This window comes from Micropterus salmoides, unplaced genomic scaffold, assembly GCF_014851395.1.
Source record: "Micropterus salmoides isolate LMB-PRFRI ecotype aquatic unplaced genomic scaffold, ASM1485139v1 Ms_hic_scaffold_8, whole genome shotgun sequence".
NCBI lineage: Eukaryota > Metazoa > Chordata > Actinopteri > Centrarchiformes > Centrarchidae > Micropterus > Micropterus salmoides.
In genome coordinates this window covers 34,113,309-34,139,176 of record NW_024044570.1, presented here as the reverse complement: position 1 = coordinate 34,139,176, position 25,868 = coordinate 34,113,309, and the positions used below count along the sequence as shown (strand labels likewise).

The 25,868-nt window shown below is 41.5% G+C and overlaps 1 protein-coding gene across 1 annotated transcript in view; it reads left to right on the top strand.

Moving 5' to 3' along the window:
* Positions 1-25,540, top strand: part of LOC119893065 (dynein heavy chain 6, axonemal-like) — a 56,853-nt gene extending 31,313 nt beyond the window's left edge. Inside the window, 40 exon segments of the mRNA XM_038704992.1 lie at positions 51-173; positions 1,157-1,339; positions 1,642-1,785; positions 2,015-2,236; positions 2,344-2,491; positions 2,778-2,935; positions 5,222-5,353; positions 5,697-5,868; positions 8,105-8,251; positions 8,416-8,489; positions 8,604-8,758; positions 9,797-10,028; positions 10,128-10,280; positions 11,609-11,749; positions 12,046-12,288; positions 12,460-12,627; positions 12,793-13,028; positions 13,593-13,737; positions 13,966-14,082; positions 14,391-14,514; positions 14,721-14,917; positions 15,275-15,478; positions 15,740-15,865; positions 16,111-16,275; positions 16,847-16,868; positions 16,871-16,913; positions 17,131-17,311; positions 17,507-17,686; positions 17,850-18,080; positions 21,495-21,630; positions 21,873-21,962; positions 21,965-22,038; positions 22,411-22,589; positions 22,749-22,909; positions 23,375-23,399; positions 23,401-23,461; positions 25,035-25,074; positions 25,077-25,180; positions 25,330-25,439; positions 25,441-25,540. Coding sequence (XP_038560920.1) covers positions 51-173; positions 1,157-1,339; positions 1,642-1,785; positions 2,015-2,236; positions 2,344-2,491; positions 2,778-2,935; positions 5,222-5,353; positions 5,697-5,868; positions 8,105-8,251; positions 8,416-8,489; positions 8,604-8,758; positions 9,797-10,028; positions 10,128-10,280; positions 11,609-11,749; positions 12,046-12,288; positions 12,460-12,627; positions 12,793-13,028; positions 13,593-13,737; positions 13,966-14,082; positions 14,391-14,514; positions 14,721-14,917; positions 15,275-15,478; positions 15,740-15,865; positions 16,111-16,275; positions 16,847-16,868; positions 16,871-16,913; positions 17,131-17,311; positions 17,507-17,686; positions 17,850-18,080; positions 21,495-21,630; positions 21,873-21,962; positions 21,965-22,038; positions 22,411-22,589; positions 22,749-22,909; positions 23,375-23,399; positions 23,401-23,461; positions 25,035-25,074; positions 25,077-25,180; positions 25,330-25,439; positions 25,441-25,540 — 5,646 coding nt within the window.
* The last annotated feature ends 328 nt before the right edge of the window (positions 25,541-25,868 follow it).

The window sequence follows — 25,868 nt, the reverse complement described above, 5'->3', positions numbered from 1 at the left end:
ATGTTGTGCTCCTAGATCACCAGATCTCCTTCATTAACTGTGTTTTTCAGGTACAGGACTTGGCTGTAGCATCTCCAGCCACAGTCAGCCGCTGCGGGATGGTATTTATTGACCCTGAGGAGCTCAAGTGGATGCCTTATGTCCAGACATGGATCAGTGGTCTGACCAAGGTTGTACATACTGTCTCTCTGTCATTCCCAAATTTAAAGTATTTGTGCATTCGGCTTTGTATATAACAGCTTCTAAAGCAGTATTAAATGTTTGTATAAGTATTTTTTATCTGGCAATTACGGGTCAGTATTATGTCCTGTAAATACAGTATATATACAGTACATTAATTGTATCAGGTTTTCTCTCCAGTCATAGTTTTTGACTTGATGACAGTTCAAGCTGTGAGCATCATTCAGTGAACTTCCCCATCCTTTATCTCCCACTTTTGAGTATTTCAACCTCTACATTAAGCTACTTTTTTTCTTAACAGGCAACATTTTTTGGGGACGGGACCATATTTTCATTTAGTAAGTTCCACTTATTCTGTTTTAACTGAGGGAGTCTGGGCATTGCTCTCCGTCTCCCGAAGAGACACATAAAGCATTGCATATACGTACTTATACTGATCCACTGTCTCTCTAACACTCTTTTTCAAGCTAGTAGCTTGTGTACTAGTTCAAGGAGTAATTGGAAATCCTGTGAAATAAGCTTATGCCCTTCTTTGCTGAGAGTTAGGTAAGATGATACCACTCTTATGCCTGCCTGGTAAATATGAAGCTAGTTAGCTTAGCTTACCATGAAGAATTGGAAAGGAAAACAGCTAGCCTTGCTCTCGCCGAAGATATGCAAGGTAAGTGAGCTTTAGAGATGCTTGAAGGTGGATTTTTTCCTCTGTACTCAGCCAGGCCAGCCCCCTTGCTTCCAGCCTTTTATGCTAAGCTAAGCTAACAGTGGCTGCAACTTTATATTAAGTGGAACAAATATGTGAGTGGTATTGATCTTCTCATCTAATTCTTGGGGAAAAAATTAACAATTGTTTTACCTAAAATGTCGAACTATATGTCTTAACTGTGTTGAACTAACTAGGTTGCTTCAGAGATTATCCCGTTCCCAAATTCATCTTTCTGTGACCCTCTTTCTTCCTTCACTCCGTGACTCTCTCTAGCTCCCAGACCCAGTGCGAACATACCTGCTGGAGCTGTTTGAGCAGTATGTGGAGAACGGTCTTCAGTTCGTCTGGAAGCATTGTACCCAGGCTATTCGCCAGGTGGACATTAGTAAAGTCACCACTCTTTGCTCCCTGCTAGAGGCACTACTGCTGGGTGAAGGAGGGCCAGATCTTAAAATGGTAAATTAAACACAAGGTCCCTGAGGTCTATTTGAGTTCTGTCTATGGTGCTACAAAGGGAGCGGTCTGTTAGGACATTTTTGCGTAATAATTCAGCATTGTGATCAGAAATATTGAGTGTTATAGTGGGCAAGGTAAAATGACAAAAGGCAAGGGACCTCTGCTAAACCACACAACACCAGTACCATATAAATGATTGAACCCCACTTATACATACATTGACAAAAGCATAATATAGGCAAATGTAGGCCCTTACTAACTGAGCTTCTTCCTCTGTTTGTTTTTGTGTGTGTTGGTGTCAGGATTCCACGGATCTCAACAGCGTATTATGTCAGACCTTTATATTTTGCTATCTGTGGGCAGTAGGCGGCAACCTGACCACTTCATACTGGGATGCTTTTGATACTTTTGTCAGAGAGCAGTTTGAAGACAACAGCAATGCTATGGTATATACATTCTGTATGCACACCCCTACACAAATAAGCAGAGATAGATGGACAAGATGGATAACATAACAGAAACTACCACCACTAACAGAGTAAAATGAGTTTCTTTAATGTCTGATGTCTAATGTTTTATAGCTAATGGCATACAGTTTAATTTTTTAAAATTAATTTCTTTATATTGGTCCAGTCCAAATATGTCCATTAACATGTATTCATTTGTGCTGTTTAGCTCCCGAAGTATGGTACCCTGTGGAATGTCTACATGAACTTTAACTTCAAGCTCCTGGCACAATGGGAGTTGATAATCCCTTCATTTAAATACAGTCGGGAGCAGCCCTTTTTTGAGATGCTGGTCCCTACCACAGACACTGTCCGCTATGGCTACCTGATGGAGAAACTGCTATCTGTGCGACGTTCTGTACTCTTCACTGGCGACACTGGAGTGGGCAAGGTAAGGATTCATGGATACAGTAGAAAAAGCTTTTGAAACAAATGGAACTTTGGGTGTTAGTAATTTGTGTCAGCACTGAAGTATTTTTATTTGTCTGTCCTGTACAGTCAGTGGTGGCACGGGGCCTTCTTAACAGTATCCAGGAAAGTGCAGGATACCTTCCGGTCTACATCAACTTCTCGACTCAGACCTCCTCCGCCCGCACGCAGGAGATCATTGAGTCCAAACTAGAGAAAAAGAGGAAAAACATTCTGGGTATTGGCTCACAGTTGCATTGCCACAAAATCATATTGTCATACAGTCATATTGCAACATAAGGGTAATTTTAAAAAAAATGGTTGGCAGTAATGTGTAGTAGGCTAAAACATGCAAAACCACTGCTATGGTACTTGATGAGACCATTCATCAAGCCATCTGTTCATACAGTTAACCTTCACTATTCTGCTTTTACAGTCCACCTACATATTGCCACCTTGTCCATCTGTCACTGTGTACCCATTTCTCCCTCTCTCTTCATCCTTTACCTTTTCTCTCCCTGTAGGTGCTCCTGGTAACAAGAAGTTAGTGGTCTTTGTGGATGACCTGAATATGCCTAAGCTGGACAGTTATGGCTCTCAGCCCCCTATAGAACTCCTGCGTCAGTTCCAGGACTTTTCTGGCTTCTATGACAGAAACAAGTTCTTCTGGAAGGAGATCCAGGTATAAATGTATACATGTAAGATGAGCTACATCCTATTGGTGCATTCGACAAAAGTGATTATATATGTACATACAAAAGTTAGTTTCCAGCCCTAAATGTCCTCACGTATGGGCTGATCAGTAGAATCTGAATTTGAATAGAATAGTTTGAATTTGTATTGTTTAACTTGAATAGTTGTATTAAAAACTGAATCTGAATAGAATAATTTGAAATTTTATTTAGTAGTTTGAAACTGAATTCCAATAAACTTGAAACTGAATGTAATATTGTAATACTGAAACTGTATTTAAGCCTCACTAAAAATTCAACTCTTTATGTACTTTCACTTTCAGTTCTCTCTATTCAAATTCACTTCTCTCACATCAATTTTAATTCACAAGTTTCAGTTTCAAGGTCAAAGACAGTTCAAGGTTCTTCAGGAAGAGAAATCGAATGCAGATCAATATATGAACATTTTGAGCATTAAACAGTTAATTTCCTGCATTCTGGTGAATTCTTCAGCACCAATTTATGGCGGAGATGTTTTTATTTATGTAAAAGGAAACACAAAATTCACGTGGCAGGCAACAATTCAAAATATAACAATATAATGCAGTCCAGCTCTCAGGCCTTCTGAAATTCTTTCAGATATGTTTCTCCTGCTGAGTCAGCACACATGCAGACATGATTTAGCCTTCCCTCCTCTTTTGAGTCTTTGTTTAGGGAAGTAACCTCTTTAAATGTGATTGTGGCACCTTTTTACCTCAATGATACATTAGTTCATTTTAATTCAATTATAAAGTCCTTGACTTTAATAGCTCCTGTGTTTCAGCATGTGTTAAACTTCAGCACCTCCGATAAAGTGCAGCTCACAGTTTCAAACAGAGCCTGCGCCTCTGTTTTTAGATGTTTATATTACAAAACTCTACCGGTGATCATAAAGGGATGGACATGGTCAGTAACAATACACAGGTAGGTTGTCGTGTTACTCAATTGGTACTGAGGGGCCCAAAAGTATGCCAAGAAAATATCCACAACAAGGCATTTTTGTCCACACAACTGCTGCTCACTGGATATTTCTTTATCTTTATCGGACCATTCTCTGTAAACCCTAGAGATGGTTGTGCGTGAAAATCCCAGTAGATCAGCAGTTTCTGAAATACTCAGACCAGCCCGTCTGGCACCAACAACCATGCCACGTTCAAAGTTGGCAAAGTTGCTGCCATGTAATTGGCTGATTAGGTATCGGTGTCAACAAGCAATTGAACAGGTGTACCTAATAAAATGGCTGGTGAGGGTGTATAAATGTAAGTACATTCATGCAGAGTTATCTGTTTTTATTGGAGAAGAAAGAGTTATATTCAGGGAGGAAGTGTGTACGTGATTCTCATCTGGAAACAAAAATTAACTGTTGTAATCTCCCTGTGTGGTACTTTTTAGATTAAAGTTTAAGTTAGGATATACTATATAGGATATGCATATTGACCTAGTAGATTTTTTGAATCTTAAGAAAAGCTAATACAGTTATTTAACTATCTACAGCGTTTCAGATGCTGAAATGTCCGACTTTAAAGCAGTAGACATATTCTTGTAGTTTACAGATCAGATTGAATAAGTAAGCGAGACAGACAAGCTAATCTGAAACTTAACTTTTTTCTGTACTGTATTTGCATACATGCAGTTTGCTAGAATTTGCATTGATAAGTTGTCGTCATGTAAAGAATTATTTCCAGCTAGATGCTTATCTTGTGCTGAAACAATTAGTCAACCAACTGATTAGTAGATTGAAAGTTCTGATGGTCTTATAATGACTTAGATAATTTTTTAAGCATTCTCTGGTTCCAACTTCTCAAATGTGAGGATGTGCTGGTTTTTCTATATTTTATATGATCGTGAATCTTTGTCTCTTGGACAAAGCAAGTGACATCAAGATGTCACCTTGGGTTCTGGTTGACTTTATACACTAACTGAAATGATTAATAGAGAAGATAACAGGTGAAAATAATTGTTACTTGCAGCCCTAATATTTTCCCACACCTTCAACATGTGTGTTTGGTCATGCACCCGAAGTCAGCTGGGATTGACTCCAGCCCCCCGCGACCCTGTACGCAGGATAAGCGGTTGACGATGAATGGATGGATGGTGTTTGGTCCTGCAGGATTCTAATCCCATTTCAGTTTTGTAACTGGAGACACTTGATGAAGTTTCTAATGGGAGTTGTTTAGCTTTTCTTGCTATTCCTCTCTTTTGAATTTTGGCAAACCGTCTTTCATTTCTACTCTTCCTACATTCTGCCTGTCCCCCAGGAAATGACCATTGCTGGAGCGTGTGCTCCTCCAGGAGGAGGGCGCAATCCAGTGACCCCCCGGTTCACCCGCCACTTCAGCATGCTGTGTCTTCCCACACCTTCGGAACACAGCCTCAAGCGGATCTTCAAAGTGAGGAGACGCACACTCTCAAACACGAATGGTCAACACGTGTCAAAACAAACATTGTGGTACCTTACCACATACCTGGATCGATAAGAAGCCACACACCTATTAACAGACAGGTGCTTTTCCTTAGATGTTACGTATTGCTGAAAAACTTTACTCATCATAAATCACTTTTGAATCACAGTTCAGAAACGTTATAATGTGGCAAAGGCGTAATGTTCATGTACTTCTCTAGGATATCCAGCTCTTACTCTTTCTCATTTCTCCATTTCACCCCACTCCCCACTACTCATATTCTTTAATCACACTTTATTTCTTCTTTCATGCTTGTTATTATCTCTTTCAGGCCATCCTGAATGGTTTCCTTAGTGAGTTTTCCCAGGCGGTGAAGGACTGTGCCGGTCAGATTGTGGATGCTGCTGTTGAGATTTATGACCGTTTGAGTGTGGATCTGCTGCCCACTCCACCTAAGTCCCACTATGTCTTCAATCTCCGGGACCTCTCCAAGTGTGTGCAAGGTGAGCCATGAGCACACATTAGGATCAGCCCGTTGGACACCCAGGACAGAACCCTAACTACTAACAGCCCCAAACTCAGTTAAGGAGCTGGGCTTGCATGCGGTTTCTTTCTAAATACTGCTCACTAGGTGAATTGTAGCACCACATGGGCGTGCCACTTATGTGTACTATCTCGTACTCGGATATGTTTCTGCTTGCAGCCCTTAAAATGCATTTTGAATTGACACTTAGGACTTGACATGAGCAGTGGGTTGGTTTTTGCGTGGCATTTGCATTTCCAGGAACAGGCGATTGGTTCACCAAAGATGCATTTTAATGTGAAGCATATACACCCTCTATTTTCCTAGACTGCACAAACTAAACTGTAGCTGTGCTGAAAGAGACTGACAGACACAAAGAGTCAAAATCATTGTACTTCCATAGCTGGGGCCACATTACCAACACTTATAAGCTCTGTCTCATCCTCATGCTCCCAAATCGTCTGCACCATCTGCCTTCTTTCCTCTCTTCCTTTACCCAGAAGACATCCATATTGCACAAAGATGAGCTCAAGTGGCTTCTACGACCACATGCTTAACATAGCTAGAGTGCATTGTTTACCACAGAGTGTCAGCTTGGCCAGTGGCGTAGCCGGGTCATTGTTAGTGGAGTTTTCTATTTCTAGTAGCTTATTTCTTATTTGAATATTTTAATTTTACCTAATTTTGTTGTTATTTTACTGTTTACTCACTAACTGAATCGTCTCCCTTTCCCTTCAGTTCCCTTTTCCCCACACTCACACACCTCTGCTGCTTGTCCCGCCTCCATCTGTCTCTCTCTCGATGTTTGTGGCCCAGCCCAAGTGAAGTCTATGTGTGGGAAACAATGGAGTGCATTACTCAAACACAGCTCCCTTTAGCAATAGAAACTGTTGTTGAGGGTAATAAACCACCCACTCTTCCCACTTTCTTATTATGCTGGCATCACATGGTTTTTCTGTACACAACGGGCCAGATTTAGAAGGTTTGCATGAGTAAAAAACGTGTGCAAACTTGATATCACCAGCAATTTAACACGTAAGCTTTCTTTCAAAAGTGCAAGATAGCACCTGTTGTTCATTTACTACTTTTGCCTTAATGAATATGCAGTTAGCATATTATGCAAATACATTTATTTTCTACACACAATGTGATCTAACAAGCCTACCAGCAATTTCATGTGAGTGCAACAGCATCTGTATTTAATATGTTTGAAAGGAAGGTGCAAACCACCAAGTGTTGCGCAGAGATGGCTGCTGTTATCGTTGTGAGAAGGAGACACAGCCGTAATGAAAGAACACGTAGAGAAATTAACAATATTAGATAATATTATTCTATATCCAATATAGAGAAATAAAATTATTTAATTTTATTTATTCGATGAACTATACGAATTGAATTATTTCTTTGTATTTTCCTTGAAGCTTTGGCAATACTGTTGTATTAACATTCATGCCAATAGAGCAAATTTCGTTTCGACCTGACTTCTTTTCTCCATGAGATGGAAGAATTTAGAAAGTTGTGTGACGCTGCGGAGAGCCCCCAGCTGCAGTAGTGCATGGATCACACGTAAAATTCATCCAGCCAGAGGGAACGATCACCAGCTGTTCTCAGCGCGCCGGTCGTAATAGCGACACAACCCACTGTAGGTATCGGAGAGGGAATGGGGCGTTAGAGAGTACGGGGCCAGAGCATTTCCTTGCGTCTCGGTCATTCCTGCACACTGCATCTGTTTCTGCTGGGGTTTGCCAAAGCAGTGCTTAGTGCAGTCTTAGGCAGGATGGGCAGGTACATACGATTTCTGCATACTGGCGCTCTGAATGAAACAAACCAAGGTTTTTACACAGTGGCTGCTTTCCCTCCCGACTCTTCATGGCAGAAACCATTAAAACACGCAAAACCCTCAGTTAAGTACTGCTACCTCCATTGTGTTTGCTCCTGTTGTCATCAACGCAATAATTCTTAGTTGATCACCCATAACAGGTACTACAATTGCTCATGCGATATTTTAGAATGCACACGCATTCTTGATTTGAAGCATGAGCATGTGAGCAGCAGAAAAGACACTTCTGGCTGTATTTTTCACCAAGCCCCTTGTTTCGCACAGGATGTCTAAAACACACACACACACACATATTACTGTATACACAGAAAGACACACATAATTTAAAGTTAGTGTGGCTAAATTTCCATCCACCTTCCCCTCTCTGGATATCCAGGTATGCTGCAGTGTGAGCCGAGTCAAGTGAGAGACAAGAACCAGATCTTCCGTCTCTTCTGCCACGAATGTCAGCGAGTGTTCCACGACCGACTCATCAACAACCAAGATAAGACCTATTTCAACACCATCGTCAGTGATATGGCCAGTAAGAACTCTGTCCCCGTCCCGATGGTTCACTTTGTTAAGTGCACAAACTGGTTGAATCCTGCTCATCGGACTACCAAGTGTTGTTCTACCAATTTTCCACTTATTTTGCATCTTTACTGGTTTAAGAATACTCGTCTTTTTGACCCTCTCTCATTCTGCCAGGCAAGTATTTTAGCATTAACTTGGAGCCCTCATATTTTGTGACTCAGCCCATTATATTTGGGGACTTCATCAAGGTCAGATTCTTCGAGAGAATGCTTTATAAATTCAGAAAACATTAGATTTATGTTTACACTGAAATAGCTCAAATGTATTTATTCGCTTTGCTGTCCATGTAATAATCCCTGTAGGTGGGGGCAGAGAAACAAGATCGTGTGTATGAGGATCTGACAGACATGGAGAAGATTCAGGCTATTCTCCAGGACTACCTCGATGATTACAACATGACCTTCTCCAAGGAGACCAAGCTGGTTTTCTTCCAGGACGCCATTGAGCATGTCTCCAGGTGTGTACATTTGAACATTGCTATTTAAATGGCAGACAAATGGCACGTTATAAAATCCATCAATTGATAAAAAAAGTGTGATGCAGACACTCAGCAAAGAGAGATAGAAAGCTCATGTGGACGAGCCAGAGTGGTATGTACAGAAATGTATGTACAGTTTTGTGGTTTTTCAGTGTATGAACTACATTGCAGACTGGAGTCTTTGTTAACAGTGACAGAACGCAGAACATTCATGGCTGATCTTGTCGGTGTGCCTGGACTTTTAAATGATCAATGACAGGTAGAGGACACAGGAGCAGGCAGATGAAGTAGGTGATATTTATTAACAGGAACAAACTGAGGAACACAGGCTTACTTGCAGGCACGAAAAGAATAGGAAGCAAAACTAGACACAGACAGCAAATGCAGAAAACTTCAGAATAAAACAGGAAACAAGGCCAGACGCAGACACATGGAGTTAACAGACAGGACACTCATAGACTGTAGGTGTACAGATAAGGACACGGACACAACAGACTGACAAAACCAGAACAAATGGCAATGGACCAGGATGAAAAAAACAAAACACAGAATACATGTAAAACCTAAAAGGAAAACAACAAACTATTAACCAGAAACCCCAAAATAAGATCAGAAATCCCCAAATCATGACAACGAAGTTAAACTGCTGTGCCACATGATAGAAATGCGCATCTCTTGATGGAGAGTCTCTCCACAATATTTTTCCCACCTACTATTAATCTGAACATCAATTTTTATGACCAAACCCACCCGACCCACAGATAAAACTGCGCTCATCATTAGAACCCACTTATGCAGGTGCATCATACTATCTGAGTAATGTGCCTTTTAAATAGCAGGAAAATACTGCGCCATTGGCAAACACCAGTGTTGTATCAAGGCATATCTCTCTGCACACGTTTGTTCTTTACCAGTAAAGATGATTAGTGAGCAGGTAGGTCTCAATAAACTCACATGGCATGGAACTTGTCACCTGTATAACCACAACATTCAATTTATTTTTTTCTTTCCTTCTAGGATTGCCCGTATGATTCGCCAGGAGAGAGGCAATGCCCTGCTAGTGGGGGTGGGAGGTACAGGCAAGCAGTCACTCACTCGGTTGGCAGCTCACATGTGTGGGTACCGTTGCTTCGAGATTGAACTGAGCCGAGGCTATAACTATGACAGCTTCCATGAGGACTTGAGGAGGCTCTACAAGATGGCTGGTGTGGAGGGCAAAGATATGGTCTTCCTCTTTACGGATACTCAGGTATGATGGAAGATCTCCGATGACGTGAAACTGATAAACATTGGAAGCCTGCTGATTGTTTTTTTGTTTTTGCACATCCAATTATATATCCTCTTGTAGATTGTGGTGGAAGAGTTTTTGGAGGATATCAACAACATGCTGAACTCTGGCGAGGTGCCCAACCTCTTTGAGAAAGATGAGCTGGAACACATACTAGCTGCCACCCGCCCTAAAGCCAAAGAGGCTGGAATCAGTGAGGAGAACAGGGACGAGGTATACACAGACACAAACACTTCCTGTAGAAAAGTAAAAATGCAGCACTGTATATATCTACAACATGAGCAAATGATTGGAAAGTTGCAAAAATTCTGTGAGTGTCAGTGAGACAGACTTTTTTCTTGACACACACAAACAATACCTACACAGTCAGCAACAAAATGTGTTATTTAAACTGATTTCTACGTAGTTACAGATGAAACCGATCTCATTTTAGAGATGGTCTTCTCTGTTGATCATTGTTTTCATTTGTTGATTAAAACTGAGTTCTCTGTGACAAATAATACCAATATTTCTTCAGTGAGATGTGATGTCGGAAGATGATGTGAGGAATTTTGGTGAAAAGTTCAGAACTTTGAATGTCCAGACTCTACCTAGAACCTATGATGATGGCAATTATATACCTAACTAATGTGTTCTTACCATTATCATGTCTGTCTAAATATGAAGCCAGAATCTTAATTAATTACCGGGATAGTTTCTTAGATGTAGCCCATCTGTAGTCTATAATTGAATTCTCCTAAGTGTTTTCACATATTTAGATTTAGGGTTTTAGGGTCGGGGGTTAATAACCGAGAAAAAAAATCCTAGATGAAAGTGTGAAATTTACAAGAAGAAAAAAATTCCCTGAAATTAATGTCATAAAAAATCAAAAATCACTCTGTTTTCCCTCTGAATACGCCCAATCCAAGGCAAAGTCTCTAAAGCGCATGATAGTGATTGTGGGCTAAACTCAGGAGTATTTCCTCAATGCTAAATCCAATGGCAAAATTTTGTGCATGCATACTACACGGTAGACGTGTGTGTTTGATGTTGCAGCTTCTCTCATAAATGTGTGACTATAATGTCGGAGAATATTCAAGTTTTTTATTTGTAGATTAATCATGGAAAATTAAATTCTGTCTCGGATTATCACCCCTCTTGGCTGGCTCTTTTTTTTTTACAGTGGACCTTATGTGCAGTTGGTTAACGCGGATTCAACCTTCCACCTGTGTTTTTGAGGGCGTGTCGGACTAGCCGCATTTTGCTGTGTCGTCACAGGGATCAAAGGAAAGCAGCTGGACTACAAACAAGCTGTTTTCAGGCAGTTCAGAGCAGAGTTTTCTGTGGGAGATGGGAACTCCCTTTGGGCCTGACTTTGGGCTTTTTCACTTTGCAAACCTATTAGACACAAAAAGGAGAGGGAAAAAGACAAAAAGTACAATACCACCTCTTTTAAATGAGCGCTCCAAGTGAGCTGTAAGAAATATTAGGCTATAATCTTATGTGCCAGCTGAGACCGATCTTCCAGAAGTTCAGAATCTCTGCATGTGTTTGGTCTTCAGGTGTTTCAGTTTTTCATCTCTCGTGTACGGGAGAAGCTTCACATTGTGCTGTGTATGAGTCCCGTGGGCGATGCCTTCAGGTCCCGCTGTCGTATGTTTCCCTCATTGGTCAACTGCTGCACCATTGACTGGTTCGTGCAGGTATGCTGAGCTAGCTCTCCTTTTTCTGACCATGTCCAGTCAGATATGATTACTCACTTTGATTTTATATTATTATCTTATATTATGTATAGAAAGCCATTAAATATAAATACAATTATTCTAACTGGTACAAACATATTATAGGGATCATCTACATGTTTGTTAGGACTAGACCACAGCAACAGTTGTCAATTTGTTCATTCATTTGTGGAAGCTTGTAAATGTGTCTCTCTTTCTCTTGCTGTTCTGTTGCATTCCACTCTTTGCTCTTTTCCCCTGTACCCCGTGGTGCGCAGTGGCCTCGTGAGGCGCTGCAGTCTGTCTCTGAGACCTTCTTCCAGAATGTGGACTTTGGCAGTGAGGAGCTGAAGCAGAGCTTCTCGACCATGTGCGTGGAGATACATGTTAGTGTCACTGACATGGCCGAGCGCTTCTATTCAGAGCTGAGACGCCGATACTACACCACGCCTACCTCCTACTTGGAGCTCATCAACCTATACCTGTCCATGCTAGAGAAGAAGAGACAGCAGCTAGTGCTTGTAGGTTTAACTATCATAGCTCATGAGCAGTTATCAAGTCATTTCTACATGACATTGTGAAGAGGAAGTTGCAGCTAGTGTTCTTTGTGATCATTTTATTTGTGGTTGAGGCTGTCTTGTATTGTAGATTATGTCTACATGTGAAATATGCCAAATCTATCTGTGTGTCAGGCCAGGGACCGTGTGAAGAACGGTCTGACCAAACTGCTGCAGACCAATGAGCTTGTGGACAAAATGAAAGTGGACCTGTCTGATCTGGAGCCAATCCTTAAACAAAAATCCATAGATGTTGATGCCCTCATGGAGAAACTGACTGTAGACCAGGAGAGTGCTGACAAGGTCTGTGTGTGTGCATGTGTCTTAGAGAGAGATATGGTAGCGTTATCACAGGACTTTCAAAAATGTGTCTATTGTCTCCTATGAGGTGCTGGGAAAGCATAATAGCCTTTTCTCGTTGCTATAGTGTATGTGTATGTATCATACAGAAACATATCCTTGCCACAGGTGCGTAAAGTAGTGAAAGAGGATGAGGCTTTGGCCAAGGTCAAAGCTGAAGACACCCAGGCCATAGCCGATGATGCGCAGAGGGACCTGGATGAGGCTCAGCCAGCCTTGGACAGTGCCAATCAGGCTCTTAATTCTCTCGACAAGGCTGACATCTCTGAGATCAAGGTGTTCACCAAACCCCCAGACCTTGTCATGACTGTCATGGAGGCCGTCTGCATCCTGCTCAACTACAAGTCAGTGAGCTTCTCTTTCATGACTAAAAAACAAGACTTTTTTGATTTGAGAGCTACAGTATCTCACAAAAGTGTGTACTCCCCTCACATTTTTGTAAATATTTGATTATATTTTCATGTGACAACACTGAAGAAATGACACTTTGCTACAATGTAAAGTAGTGAGTGTACAGCTTGTATAACAGTGTACATTTGCTGTCCCCTCAAAATAACACATCACACAGCCATTAATGTCTAATGTCACAAATGTGAGTACACAAGTGAAAGTGCCCTTCTCTTACCAACTGATAATCAATCACTATTATTATTAACACAATCTTCACTAATTATGGCACATCCCAATAATCTAAACAGGGATTAATTGTTCCAGGCTGCGGTTGCTAACTCGTGCACCATGTACAGTATATGTGTAACAACCGGCCAAACTCCAATTGGAAATCAGCTTATCATTTTTAAAAACATGTATTCCATCCTTACATAAACTAAGCCACACACTCACACTTATTAATAGGCTTTTTCTTATTCTTGTCTTATTTTTTCACAAACATCTCTTTCTCCTTACAGACCAGACTGGGCTGGTGCCAAGCAGTTACTGGGAGATGCCAATTTCCTCAGGCGCCTGACAGACTATGACAAAGACAATATCAGGCCTCAGATCCTGCAGAAGCTGCAGAAATACATCAACAACCCTGATTTCTTACCTGAGAAGGTCTGTTTGGACTCTCATATGTCAGTCAGATGTTTGGAGATTATGGTGAAATTGTGGTGAAACAGAGTTTGGATTGAAACTGGAAAATAACTTCTTAAGTTTCTATTATGACATGTATGCTACTGAAATGAACTATGCAGATTTTTATGATGGCATGAATTGTCAATAATGTGTGGAGCCTAACACAGTATTAACGTAGGTTATATGTTACTGTGTTGCTGCTGTTAGGTGGAGAAGGTATCAAAAGCCTGCAGGTCAATGTGCATGTGGGTCAGAGCCATGGATCTTTACTCCAAAGTCCTCAAAGAAGTCGGCCCCAAGAGAGAAAAGCTGGCCAAGGCTCAGGTCAGTAACATATAGCAGAGTGCAGTATGCAGACCGGTTTTAATCATATAGATGCACAAATAACAGCTGAATGGATGGTCGTTTACGTAATCTTTAAATCTCAGTGCTGCCTATTTTTGTCAAGTCTATTACAGTCAAAACATTTATCCACTAAACACCAATCCATTCTCTGTTCCCTCTCAGTCCCAGGATATCCCTACATGCATTGGGCCAAATAATGCGAATAAGAAATGCACCCAATATTCTCTAAATGGTTCATTAATACTATTTCCCTCCATCCCTTTTTCCCTCTATTCCGGCCCATGCAGATAGAGCAGGATACAACTATGGCCACCCTGAGGGAGAAGCAGAAAAAGCTTCAGGAGGTGGACAACCAGATCAGGGTCCTAAAGGAGCAGTTTGACAGCAGCATAAAGGAGAAGGAGGATTTGGGTGAGGGGTGTGCCCTTTATATATTACCGCCTTGAACTCTACCTGGGTTTTAAACTGCCCAGCCACTGTACATTTTACATGTTCCTGTTGTGTGAAGCTCTCTAGAGTTGGAAATGGAACTTATATGTTTGCTGTTTGCCAGCATTTACCTTGCTGATATTCTTTTTTGCTCTCTCTCTCTTCCTGACCCCTGTGTTTCCTGAAAGTTAACACCATGGCTCTGACACAGGCTCGGTTGACCAGAGCAGGGAAGCTGACTTCTGCTCTAGGTGACGAGCAAGTTCGCTGGGAAGAAAGTGTTGCCTTGTTTGAGATGGAGATCATCAACGCAGTAGGGAATGTCTTCATTGCAGCTGCCTGTGTGGCCTACTATGGAGCGTTCACTTCCCACTATAGACAGCTGGTAGGTACAGTGTGACGAGGTGTGCTTTTAGGACCTATCTGATATGCAGAATGTAGGCCTGTCAGGATAACTACATTATTGACTCATCAAACATGACTTAAATCATTTATGCTGACCTTGCAATACAGTACACTCCGCCCCTTTACATTGTATTGTCTGTACAAAAGAGAATTAAGCCCAATAGATTATGAAAACACACAGTGTTTAATGCACAGTACAGTGATAAGAAAGCCATTAAAGAGGAACAAACCATAAAATGAGCAGGATACAAAGTAGAGTATTAAAAAAACACCTCAAACTAATCATCTTTCAAAGAAAACAAAACAAAAAATAAACTATTGTGTCCTCTTTCCCCAGCTAATTGACCAGTGGATAATACAGTGCCAGGACCTGAACATCCCCATCAGTTCCAGCTTCAGCCTGGTCAACATTCTTGGTGACCCATTTGTCATCCGCCAGTGGAACACAGAGGGTCTGCCACGTGACACCGTCTCCACGGAGAACGGGATCCTGGTGACCGAGGGCCGACGCTGGCCTCTTATGATCGACCCACAGGATCAGGTGAACCAGAAACTAGGATCAGGCAATTCAGTGTGTTTCAATTTCTGTCATGTCTGAGCTTTATAGTCTATCATTCTTTGAGTACAGCTGCTCTCTATTGCTTTATATACATAAGCTTTACACTGAGCTCAATCTCATCCTGTATTGTTGTATCTTTTTCTGCTGCACCACCATTGCTAAAGTTTCCCTTTATTACATCAAGTGCTACCAGCCATTCTTTTTTTTATCACATTAGATAAAGGTTCTTTCTTTCACCCTCAGGCCAACCGATGGATCCGCTCCAAGGAGGCCAAGCATGGTCTAAAGGTGATCAAGCTGACAGACCCCAGCTTTCTCCGTACCCTTGAGAATGCCGTACGCATGGGCATGCCTGTGCTGCTAGAGGAGGTAGGAACACACTAAAAACACTAAAACATGTTTGAGCATAAGGGTAAGTTATAAGCAAAACATTATTCCACAATAAATAATTGGGGAAGGTGCACATTTTAATATGTATAATTTACAATTTTGGCATTTCTTCCCATTTACTTCCTTTGATTAAACATACTTTGAACTGTGAGATATTTACTGGACTGTCTTGTTTATTTGTGTGTGAGTCTTCCTGCATTATTGAATTGTGTGTGTGTGTATAGTTAAAGGAGACCCTAGATCCAGCTCTGGAGCCCATCCTAACAAAGCAGACATTTGTGGCTGGTGGACGGACATTGATCCGACTCGGAGACTCAGATATTGACTATGACAAAAACTTCAGGTTCTATATGACCACCAAGATGGCCAACCCACATTACCTACCAGAGGTAAGGACATCAATAAGGAATGAGAGAAACAGAAGCATACAAAACAACCTCTCTGCCATCATTCCATTGTCTGCAGGCTGCATCTCCCAACCGTGCTTATTGTTGTTTTATGATCGGGAGGCTGCACAGGGTATTTTATTGTGAAAAATGACCAGATTCTCTATGCCCTTCTGTGTCTGGTTTCTGGTTGCAGATCTGATAGCTGCATTAATCCCATGTACAGAGAATGACCACACATATATAAGCATACCACAGTCAGATCTGAAAGGTTCAGCTCTACTCCACCTGACATTGTCACCATCTCCTTATCTCTTTTATTAAAAAGAGGGTCAGAATGTTTTGAAGATGATCCACCTTCAGCCTGTTTCTATACAGTACAAAAATATTAAAACACCATGAATGTAAATGCCAGCTTATGGTTCTACTTTGTGGCAGTTTAGGACATGTACACAGGCTGGTGGTATGTGGACTTTGCGCAGGTAGGCTTCACACAAAAAAGGCTAGGATGAAGTGTGATCTTCTTGAATATGCTGGGCTCTTGAGAGTATTTGATGTGTGTGTTCCTGTTCAGGTGTGTATCAAAGTTACAATCATCACTTCACCGTGACCAAGACTGGCTTGGAAGACCAGCTGCTTAGGTGAACACATGCATAGAAACACATGAAAAACAAATATTGCATCCTTCCCAAACCACGTGGTTCACATTTACAGACCACTATACTCTATGTACGTCAGTAATGACTATTTGCACTTTGCACTTGCACCTTGACCATAATCTCAGCCTTTTTGGCCAGTGATCGATTCCCCCGCTTTTCTCTACCCCGATCTTCCTGCAACCCCTCTTCCTCCCCTCAGTGATGTGGTGCGTCTGGAGAGTCCACATCTTGAGGAACAGAGGAATGAGCTGATTGTGCGCATCAACGCTGACCGCAACCAGCTGAAAAATATTGAAGACCGCATCCTTAAACTTCTCTTCACCTCTGAGGGGAATATACTTGACAACGAGGAGCTAGTTCAGACTCTCCAGGAGTCAAAGGTAAATCTGAGATCAGGCAAAGGTCATATGGAGGTTTTGTCTTGATCTGTGCTGTTAGTACGCTGAATCTTTCCCACTTACGTTTACCTTGTTATTCTCCTTTTGTCCTGTTCTGTTTCCTACCTTTCCTCTACCACCTCTCTTCTGTTGTTGTTTTGTTGCTGCTCTCTCTTTCTCTTTTCCATCATTCCACAGGTGACATCAGAGACCATAAAGCATCGTCTGGAGGAGGCAGAGGCCACTGAGCTGATGATCAACTCTGCAAGGGAGTGCTACCGACCCGTAGCCACCCGAGGCTCAGTCTTGTACTTTGTCATCGCCAGTCTCTCTGAGATCGATCCAATGTACCAGTTCTCCCTCAAGTACTTCAAACAGGTGAGAGAGAGTAACCGGTCTTTATATTACAAGCCCCAGACACATCTCCATCTGACCTTTTAAGGTTTTGTTAGGAACACATTATGAAAAGACCCCATGGAACATAATTGTTTTCATCCTGTTCAATTATCTTTCTGTCCCATTCTTCTTTCTCCACCCTCAGCTCTTTAACTCCACCATTGAGTCGTCAGAGAAGAACAGTGTGTTAGAAGAGCGTCTCCAAACCCTGCTGGACCAGATCCTGCTCAACTCCTACGTCAATGTGTCCCGTGGCCTCTTTGAGCAGCACAAGCTAATCTACAGCTTCATGTGTGTAGAGATCATGAAGCAGTGTGGCGAGATCTCCGACGCTGAGTGGCAGCACTTCCTAAGAGGAGCTGCCGCTTTGGAAAAGGTGAGCAGGGAAATCAGTCAAAAGGTTAATGCTAAATAAATTTGCTAAATTGTCGAATGGGATGATGAGGGTGGCTGGAATCAAATTTTTGCTCATGCCTTTTTTTTAAATAACGATGCTTCAATGGTGTTCGTGGATAATTCATGGTGTTTAGCCAGTCAAGCCAATCAAGTTTACTTTAAAGTCAACAGCTTTTTTTTAACTAGTTAGTTTCACACTTAACCCACTGCTTTGTTCAGTTGCACCATCTCTTCTATTCTTCTACTCTATGCTATAACTTAACTAAGTTGACTATAGTCATTCTTAGTTTTCACATGACATCACGTCCCAAGGGGAACGCTCCCTTGGAGGACAAAAAAGACGTTATTTTCCGCTGCCCGCCAACTAGGAAGCAAGTGATACACTATTACTTTGGGTTTGTTACTTTTGTGTTGCAAAAATAGTTGTTGTGCTATCGGAGGCACTAATCGATGAGGTATGGAGTAAGGTGTAAGGTGAGGGATCTCCACACGGTAAACGTAAACATCACTGCAGTCAGCTCTGGTTGGAACCTGGAGGTTTTAACATACGACAGCGGGTGCTGTATATGGATTGCAAGTGCCCAACACTGTGTCCATATCTTTCTTTTTCTTGAGTTGAGAGGTGATCCAAATAATCGTGGGAAGGGAAATTTAACGGGGGAGTCATGTGTGAGCTGCCGTCCTGGTCCCTCCGGGTCACCGCGCACGTCACGTGACTGAAAACTACTAATAGTCAAAAGATTGTTGCAGAGAGTGACATTTCACCTCTCGCATCATTCAGGAAACAGAAACAAAAGACACTAGTGACAGACAGTAAGGGAATTCATGAACATCTACGAAAGTCTCTGGAAAATTTTTTTAATATATCACACTTCTGCCCCAATATGTTCAAAAACATTACCATGTATGTACAGGTGCAGGTCATTGACATCATGTAAAGGGATGTAGTCCGTCAGAGGAAGAGTACTGAGGGAAAGTGTTGGTTCTTCTAACTTTAGTCCTTACCATGTTTCTAACCGTCTTACTTAAACCTGCTTGGCGAAGGTGTCCATTTTTAGTTAATCTTAGCTCTACATCAGTTCAGCTTTCCGGTATTTGAATAGACGAGAAAAGCTCCAGTATTTAGAGTTCTAGTCCTTAAGCAGTCATTTAAAAGCCTTAGAAGCTCAAGATTAGGCCTGTCTTGACAACTTCAGAGGGACTAAATGAGGTCATCTGAACTGAGAGTCTAATTGACCGCAGAATAGTCCAACTTTCTTTGTTTCAATGGTTTTCTTTGAATAATCACCTCCTCTCTCTCTTCTCCTTTCTCCTTCTCTCGAAAACTCCAGTGAGGCAGGAGTGTGTGCAGCTGAGGCACCATTGGTTGGGGTACTAAAGATGGGGGAAAGGTTTTGAGACCTCAAAACAGATCAGCCAGTACCACCCAGGGGTATATTCCTGTGTTCACCCACCGTACGGATCTCGTTATATACAGTGGGTACGGAAAGTATTCAGACCCCTTTAAATTTTCACTCTTTGTTTCATTGCAGCTATTTTCCAAAAATCAAAAAAGTTCATTTTATTTCTCAGTAATGTACACTCAGCCCCCATCTTGACAGAAAAAAACAGAAATGTAGAAATTTTTGCAAATTTATTAAAAAAGAAAAACTGAAATATCACATGGTCATAAGTATTCAGACCCTTTGCTCAGTATTTAGTAGAAGCACCCTTTTGATCTAATACAGCCATGAGTCGTTTTGGGAAAGATGCAACAAGTTTTTCACATCTGGATTTGGGATCCTCTGCCATTCCTCCTTGCAGATCCTCTCCAGTTCTGTCAGGTGGATGGTAAACGTTGGTGGACAGCCATTTTCAGGTCTCTCCAGAGATGCTCAATTGGGTTTAAGTCAGGCTCTGGCTGGGCCATTCAAGAACAGCCACGGAGTTGTTGTGAAGCCACTCCTTCGTATTTTAGCGGTGCGCTTAGGGTCATTGTCTTGTTGGAAGGTAAACTTCGGCCCAGTCTGAGGTCCAGAGCACTCTGGAAAAGGTTTTCGTCCAGGATATCTCTGTACTTGGCCGCATTCATCTTTCCCTCGATTGCAACCAGTCGTCCTGTCCCTGCAGCTGAAAAACACCCCCACAGCATGATGCTGCCACCACCATGCTTCACTGTTGAGACTGTATTGGACAGGTGATGAGCAGTGCCTGGTTTCTCCACAATACCTTAGAATTAAGGCCAAAAAGTTCTATCTTGGTCTCATCAGACCAGAGGATCTTATTTATCACCATCTTGGAGTCCTTCAGTGTTTTTAGCAACTCCATGCGGGCTTTCATGTGTCTTGCACTGAGGAGAGGCTTCCGTCGGGCCACTCTGCCATAAAGCCCCGACTGGTGGATTGCTGCAGTGATGGTTGACTTACTACAAATTTCTCCCATCTCCCGACTGCATCTCTGGAGCTCAGCCACAGTGACCTTTGGGTTCTTTACCTCTCTCACCAAGGCTCTTCTCCCCCGATAGCTCAGTTTGGCCGGACGGCCAGCTCTAGGAAGGGTTCTGGTCGTCCCAAACGTCTTCCATTTAAGGATTATGGAGGCCACTGTGCTCTTAGGAACCTTAAGTGCAGCAGAAATTTTTTTGTAACCTTGGCCAGATCTGTGCCTTGCCACAATTCTGTCTCTGAGCTCTTCAGGCAGTTCCTTTGACCTCATGATTCTCATTTGCTCTGACATGCACTGTGAGCTGTAAGGTCTTATATGACAGGTGTGTGGCTTTCCTAATCAAGTCCAATCAGTATAATCAAACACAGCTGGACTCAAATGAAGGTGTAGAACCATCTCAAGGATGATCAGAAGAAATAGACAGCACCTGAGTTAAATGAGTGTCACGGCAAAGGGTCTGAATACTTATGACCATGTGATATTTCAGTTTTTTTTTAATAAATTTGCAAAAATTTCTACATTTCTATTTTTTCTGTCAAGATGGGGTGCTGAGTGTACATTACTGAGAAATAAAATGAACTTTTTTGATTTTTGGAAAATGGCTGCAATGAAACAAGAGTGAAAAATTTAAAGGGTCTGAATACTTTCCGTACCCACTGTATATATGGCATTTGTTAAGCTGGAGGTGCTGCCTGCCAGATGTTGTGATCCTTATGCTAATGCTCTCCTTCCTTTTGCCACCGATGGCAGCTTCAATGCTTCCATCATCTACTCTCTTGCTAATTTTGAATCCTTTTCATGCCATCACCATCTCTTATCTGTAACATTTACCTTACCGGAGAGGTTTTAAATCATCCTCTCTTTTATTGACATCTCTTAATTCTTTATTACTGCCTCTTGGTTCAAGGTCTGTCCTCCATTCTTTTCCTTTATTGTCTAATCCTCTTCTCCGTCGTTCTCCTTCTCCCAGGACTATGCAGAATGGCCAGATGTTCCATGGCTAAGTGATTTTTACTGGCAGACATGTTGTGAGCTGGAGGACACGCTGCCCTGCTTCAAGGACGTCTCCAAGGAAATCACCAGAACCCACATCCACATCAAGCTAGGTAATACATACCCAGTGCTATGATCCTGGATGATCTAGAATCAGCAATAAGTGCATCATGCTTCTGCTTAATTTAAAAGGTAGAATGTTTGGCCTAGTTACAAAACACAATATTTCAGAATATTCAAATCATTCTTCTACCACATAGTGTAGACATTTTATATATACACTTCTGGGCAAAGGTTTAATAAAAACACATATGAACATTTATGTAGCATTAAATGACAGCTATCTCTCCTTTAGGATGTTTTCAAGCATCCATTAATCCAGACACCTGGGAAGGCTACGTGTCAGAGTTGCCTCCTCTTGGGGAGTCCGAAGACGTGAAGCAGGAGATCAGAGTAACTGGAATGAGAGGTTGGGGGCCTTCCAGAAGCTAGTCCTGATCAAGAGCTTCATGGAAGAGAAGGTAAGCCTAGAAGTCCATTGAAGGCTATTTAGTAAGGTATCGGAGCAAATTTTTTTTATTGCTAAAAAAATCTCTCTCCTTTGCACTCCAGACATGCTAGCAACTGTATCAGTTAAGCCTTATATACTCTGCAGTGATGTCCTCGCCTGATAAAAATGACCTATTTCATTTTGTGTCTATATGTTCTTATATTGTCAGTCTTCTTCAGTGCTGTTCCTTTAATGTTTGCCCCTTTCTTACTTGCTGTGTTTCACATTGATGCAGTCTCATCCTCTCATGCACATGCTACGCCCTTCTCTTCTTACTGTGGTATTACTACTTGTCCTCTTTGTCCCATAAGTCTTTGACCTACTTCCTCGCTCTCTTTTCCAGGTGGTGTTTGCAGCAACAGAGTTCGTGATTGTCAGCCTGGGGAAGCAGTTTGTTGAAAACCCTCCAGCTGACCTGGCGAACCTCTACAACGATATGTCCCCCTCCACACCACTGATCTTCATTCTCAGCACAGGATCTGACCCTATGGGTGCTTTCCAGCGCTTTGCAAAAGAGAGGCTGTCTTGACAGGTAAAAAATTGTATACAGGCAGTCGGAGGGATGGTGGCAGGACAAGGAAGCCATCTGGGTGGAGAGAAGAGGGAGTTTGGTATGATGGTCAGTATATACACTTGTTACACATTATCACAGGGGCATTTCCATCTATCTCTGCCTCTCAGAGTTGAGTCCATCTCATTGGGTCAAGGCCAGGGGCCGATAGCAGAGAAGATGATCCATGAAGCACTGAAGAGTGGTAAATGGGTCTTTCTGCAGAACTGTCACCTGGCTGTCTCCTGGATGTTGGCCATGGAGGAGCTCATCAAGACCTTCGCTGAGCCAGGTATTCCTACAGTAAAACAGCACCGAAACACTTCCATGTATCTATACAAATGATCACACAAGGACAGAGCATCATGACACCTAGGCAGTTTTCCCAGTTTAATCAATTTCAATTAAGATTTGTACTAGTTATTATTAGATAGCCATGTTTTACAGATGGAAAAATACATCTCTACAGCCACTTTGTTACATGCCACAAGCATGTGCTGTGTAGATGTGCAGGTGTAAAAAAAAGGAGAGTTGTAGGATTTAGTAACATTTCCGTGACTTGTGCTACACAGCTCTAATGTATGGTGTGTTGTAACACCTAGACAATACAGAAAACACTAACCTTTTGTTTTGTGGTTGTTTCCTTGTTTTTCACAGAAATAATTTGATGCACACTATTCAATGTATTGAGACATTCATTATGTTATTTTTCTTTATTTTATGGCTTTAAATTATGTTCCTCTCTGTTCCTGTTCAGACACATCAATCCACGAGAGTTTCCGTGTTTCTCAGTTCCATGCCTAGCAAAGTATTTCCTGTTACTGTGCTCCAGAACTCTGTCAAGGTAAACACACTCACTGGGCCTCTATATGATCTCATTTTAGTTCAGTTCATTTCATATTAGATCAAAGATCAAATTTAGGTCAAAGACTGCTCTTCAGGTCTAGGACAGGAGTTGTTGCCTTCACTTCCAGTGAGGATCGCATGCTTTTAATTCCATTGGTTTGTAAGTAAAACTGACGTGACCCAAATTGTAGTCCATTCACAGATCTGTAAATTCACTGGCTAGACCCTCTTCTCATAACGTGCATATTCAGCGGTCACTGAGTCTATTAAGTATTGTACATTAGGATTCAGGCAAAGGTTAAACAACTGTTAAGTTGCTATTTGTTGCTCAAAGTCTATAAGTCAGGACAAGTCAGGAAGTTGAAATTCATGTTAACTGTACATCAAACTTCAGAATAATAACAATTGTCTCATTTTAACACTGCTATGTTTATGGTCTCATCATTTGTGATCACCGGCTCTTACTTCTGTTAGTTAGGGTAGTTGAGAGAATGCCACTGGAGCAATCAACAAATAGTGTTAAAAGTGTTTTCAAAGTCTTGGGGAAACATTTGTGAATGATTTAATGATATTCAATGACAATATTTCTCTTTTTATCACTTCACATGTAAGAATATTCTTATCTTAGTAGAGCAAAGCTGCAACATTTCAGTGACTGGAGATCTACATACACTTTGACCACTGAACTCTTCCACAGTCATCATAGATAATCTTTCCAGTCGCTGTTCTAAAAGTATAAGCAGCAAACAGCAGAATCAGTATCAGGTTTATTAAGTAGCTTTTGAACATACAAGGAATTTGCCTTAACAGTCACAGTAAACATAGTTAAAAATAAATATAGAAAATATATGTAAAAACATCTGTTCAAACTGAAAAAAAGCGTACAGCACATCATTTACAAGTTGTGACAATAACCTCTTAAAAGTATGAACATACTATAATGTAATCTGAGCCCCTAGTTGTTATTAAAACACATTGCTGCCTCAGGTATGTTTGGTCTTCAGTGAAAGAAAATGCAATGGGGTCTAATTTTTCTGTTGTTCTTGGGAGGGAAAACATCAGGGAATGATTTATTCCTGCATGCTTTTCCTTTGGCGGATGCTGCTGTGAAATGATGGTCTGCACCAGGGGTTGTTGGCTTACATAACTTATTTTGCCTCTCTCACAAATAAAGTCAAGTACTCTTAATAATGGGCGACAGGATTTTTTAGATTACTTTGCGATATGCATGTCTGTATATGATATGTAATCTTTGATTTATCCATTAAATATTTAACTGCTTAACCTTCCTCTCACTATTAGCTGATTTGTGTCTGCAGATCTGCAGGATCTGGTTGTGTCTGCAGTTTAGACCTTACATGACAGTTGATTATGCAGCTTTAAGGCTTAGGACAAAACAGATGTGATGAGTGGGAAATATATAGGTTACAGGGGATACTGCAGGAGCGACAGGTATATAGAGGCTTACTACTGCCTGCATAACAAGGAGGAAAGCCTGTCCCCCAGCGGGCCCAGGGGTTTTAGCAGTGAGCAGGACTCACTGTGGTCTTGTCCTGTGTTGTTGTTGCCAGGTGACTAATGAGCCTCCTAAAGGCCTGCGAGCCAACATGCAGGGGCCTTCACAGAGGTCACCAGCGATTACTTTGAAGACCACGTTCTGGGACGCCAGTGGAGGAAGATCGTCTTTGGAATCTGCTTTTTCCACGCAATTATCCAGGTTACACAGCCTCTCAAACCTCACACATGCTTAAAAATGTCCTCTTTGTGTGCCTGTACATGTTTTACTCCCTTGCATGTCGCATGTGTTTGTGTGGGTATGTGCCTGTACTGCTACATATTCCTTACTTGTGTCTTGCTTTGCATTAGGAGCGGAAGAAGTTTGGTCCTCTGGGCTGGAACATCCGCTATGAGTTTAATGACAGTGACAGGGAGTCTGCTCTGCTCAACCTCAACCTCTACTGCAAGAAGGCGCCCATCTTGGGACGCTCTCATCTACATCACTGGTAGGGAAGCCTACTCCCAGGAAGGTGTGTTTGCATGCAGGTCTTTCTCTAAATACAAGTACAGCACAAGTTGATGTAATTGGGGTTGTGTGCGTGTGTGTGTTTATTTATAGTGTACTGCTCCAATCATTTTCTATATATAAAATTGTTGGATCATTAATTGCTGCAAGCATGTAGCGTGGGGCATGTATGTCTTAAATGTTTTAATTTTTCCATAAAATTATACTATATATATATATATATATATCTTATATATATAGTATACTCTAGCAGGGTTGCAGAGTTTGAACTTACTTGTCAAAGGAGTTTTAATTGTTTTAATTCCAATTTGTTTGATTCATTTTCAAACATGAAAAGTCTATTTTATTTTTTTGTGGGTGGGAGTGGGACTGCACATGTTCA